The 2,818-nt window shown below is 41.6% G+C and overlaps 1 protein-coding gene across 2 annotated transcripts in view; it reads left to right on the top strand.

Annotated features, from left to right (window-relative positions):
- Positions 1-270: 270 nt before the first annotated feature.
- Positions 271-2,818, top strand: part of ELAVL4 (ELAV like RNA binding protein 4) — a 109,084-nt gene continuing 106,536 nt past the window's right edge. For both annotated transcript variants that reach the window (XM_045292150.1, XM_045292149.1), the window contains exon 1: positions 271-418. In XM_045292150.1, coding sequence (XP_045148085.1) covers positions 371-418 — 48 coding nt within the window. In that variant the 5' untranslated portion in view covers positions 271-370. The remainder of the gene's footprint in view (positions 419-2,818) is intronic.

The raw sequence follows: 2,818 nt of genomic DNA, 5'->3' as shown, positions 1-2,818 counted from the left end.
CACACACACACACACACACACACACACACACACACACACACACGACCATCTTTTAAGATGGTTCATTTGAATCTGTGCACTCTACCCACCTGGTGGTTATACAGTGAACTGTTACTTTAAAGAGTAGTTTAAGCACCAGCCATGTTTGGGGCAGGCTCCTTTGCAAAGAGAGCAGTACAAATGACAGGAGCCCACTGTGTGAGAGATAAGGGGAAATTCAGCTCACTGGCTCGAGGTTTTAATGTGCCAACTCCAGGGAAATTATATATTGACTGCTCCGTGGCACGCAAGAAAATTGAAGAACCCTTTGCATACGGAGTGCTTTGCAAAGGATTCTTTCTGTTTCTCGTAAAACAAAATCTGTGGCAAGATGTTTGAAATCAGCAGGACGCTTAATGCTGCTTTGTTAAATAATGAGGTAATATTTTGTCACTTTTTTCTGGGCAGCATCTGTTTCCCCCACCCCCCACCCCTCTCCCCCTCCTCTCTTCATTTTACTTATTTATTTTCCAATGTTTACGAAGGATTCCTCTTTTTTTTTCCTTTCTTCTTTTTTTCCCTTCTCCTCATGGAAGTCAGAGAAATGCTGTTCACGCTTCCATTTCTGTTCTTTCGGTGCTTTTGGAGAATTTGGTTGTCTTCTGTTTGCAGTGTCAGCCGGCTGCTGTTTCCTAGCCCATTGTGCCACGTAAGGCTTCTCCACTGCGCGGAGTGGGTAGTTATTAACGCTGAATTGGCTTCTGGTACAGTCCATCTGGACTCTGTATGGAAAGCTGGCTGCCGGCGACGGATGCTGAGATATCTGCAACCTTTGGGATGTGTGCGTGGTGGCAAGGGGCTGACTGATATGAGATTACTTCTTTTAAGGGAAATTGTTATTAATGAGTCCAGAAACTGCTCATTGATGGTAAGAGGGCTGCAGCGGCACTGGCAGCCCCGTAGCGCTGGGATCTCATTTTCAGGTTCCCTTAGCTGCTTGAGCGAAACAAGTTTCTCTGTGGTGGCAGAGGGTTGTGGCAGGGGGAAAATCATGCATGACTGGGAGACGCGCCTGCCTGGTTCTTGAGATAATATATTGAGAATCTGTTGCTTTCCCAATGTCAGCCCACTGATGTAGTGGTCAGCCCCTCGCTCTAAGAGATGAATGCTACTATTGGAAATGTGATAATAAGATTGACTTTCCCCAACAATAGGATTCTGCCTTTGTCTTTAGAGAAAAGGCCTATGAGGACATTCGTGTGTGTGTGTGTGTGTGTGTGTGTGTGTTCCATGGAAAGACTTCAGAGGGGAGATTTTTGGAGAAGTGATCAATATACAAACTGCATGGATTTTGTTTTAAGCCTGGTCAATAAATAAATAACAAAAATAACTAAATATTTGTTTTTAAGAACAAAAACAAAAAGTATTGACTATTTTGGGAAAGTGGCCAGAATATCTTTTGATATGCCTACGGTTAATACATGGCTCACTAAGTGTGTTCAGGTGAGAGTGGGAGGCAGAAAAACATTTCTTAAAATTCCATCTTTCATTTTTCTCAACCACCAGAGAATTACAAAGTAAACCTTTGCCCTGAGTCAACTGTTGTCACTTGGGTTTGTCATCAGTGTGTTAAACATTCCTTTGCACACTATTGTGATGTGGATGGGATTGCACTCTGAGTTGCTGTTGTTGATGTGGGGCACAGGAACTTGCCTTGTGTCCGTATGTTGAGCCGTTTACAACGCTAACCTGTGAATTCATCCTTAGTACCCAGCACCACAGAACTGTAGAACTACTGGGACTCTTAAAACTAACTGTACATTTGTTTAAAATAATTTTTTTTAAGTTTACTTACTTTAGTACTGTCTTCAGAGATTGTATTTTAACATTTCTGCCTGTCTGTTTCATGTGTTTTTCAGAGATGAATTCACAGATGAATTTGTTTTATGAAGGTCTGATAAGTCATGCAGCATACCCAACACATTTTATGGTGTAGCTGCCATTATTAAAGTGTATATATGTGTGTGTGTGTGTGTGTGCATGTGTATATGTTCATGAATTACTAATTTGGAGAAAAGAGTTTTAATCTCTTTTTAGAATTGAAGTTTATTTTCTTTTCTAATAATGTTTCACAGACCCATTTATCCTTAGGCCTTGAAGCCCAGAAGTGTAGACTATTTTTCGGCCGATGTTTCTGCTCAGCCTGAGCCTATCTCACGGTCACTTCCAGACGAGGAGCAGAGCTTAGGTTGACTTATAACTTTGGCAAAATTCAGTGCCTCTATATATTTGGGGGGACAAACTAATTAAAATATGAATTAAATACATAGAAAGAAGTTGGAGTCTTTTGGATAGGGATAAAGCCTAAACTCCACACATAATCCAATTAAAAAACCCATCCCTGAACAAAACATATACTATGCAGACTGGGTAGCCTAGAGGTTATGGACTGTATAACATCGGCCAACTGTGTGTGTCAGCCCACACTTCATAAATATCTTTTTCAAAGTTTTCTGAAGAGGCCAAAGTTGAAAGGGGACACGCACCCTTTGAAGGAGAGCAGCAAACGCACTCCTTCCTTATGTAAGGTGAACATTCTGTTCAGAGGATGAGGCTATTGTCAAAACGTGCTCTACCTTCTCTATCGCAGTAGGCTAAGGAATGAGAAATGGATTTTAGTGGGTTTCTAAAAAAATTGTTTGCAAAGCATGTCCCTATTCACATTGAGAAATCATTTTGCTCCAATAAATCATTCATCGTCTCTGTTTTGAAAAGCTAAGACAAAAGGCAGAAAGGTAGAAGCTGACAGCTGCACCCTCCCCACCCCACCCCCACCCCA

The sequence above is a fragment of the Echinops telfairi genome, unplaced genomic scaffold, assembly GCF_000313985.2.
Source record: "Echinops telfairi isolate 266 unplaced genomic scaffold, ASM31398v2 ScPeMD7_443;HRSCAF=831, whole genome shotgun sequence".
Taxonomy (NCBI): domain Eukaryota; kingdom Metazoa; phylum Chordata; class Mammalia; order Afrosoricida; family Tenrecidae; genus Echinops; species Echinops telfairi.
This window is presented reverse-complemented; position numbering and strand designations above follow the sequence as displayed.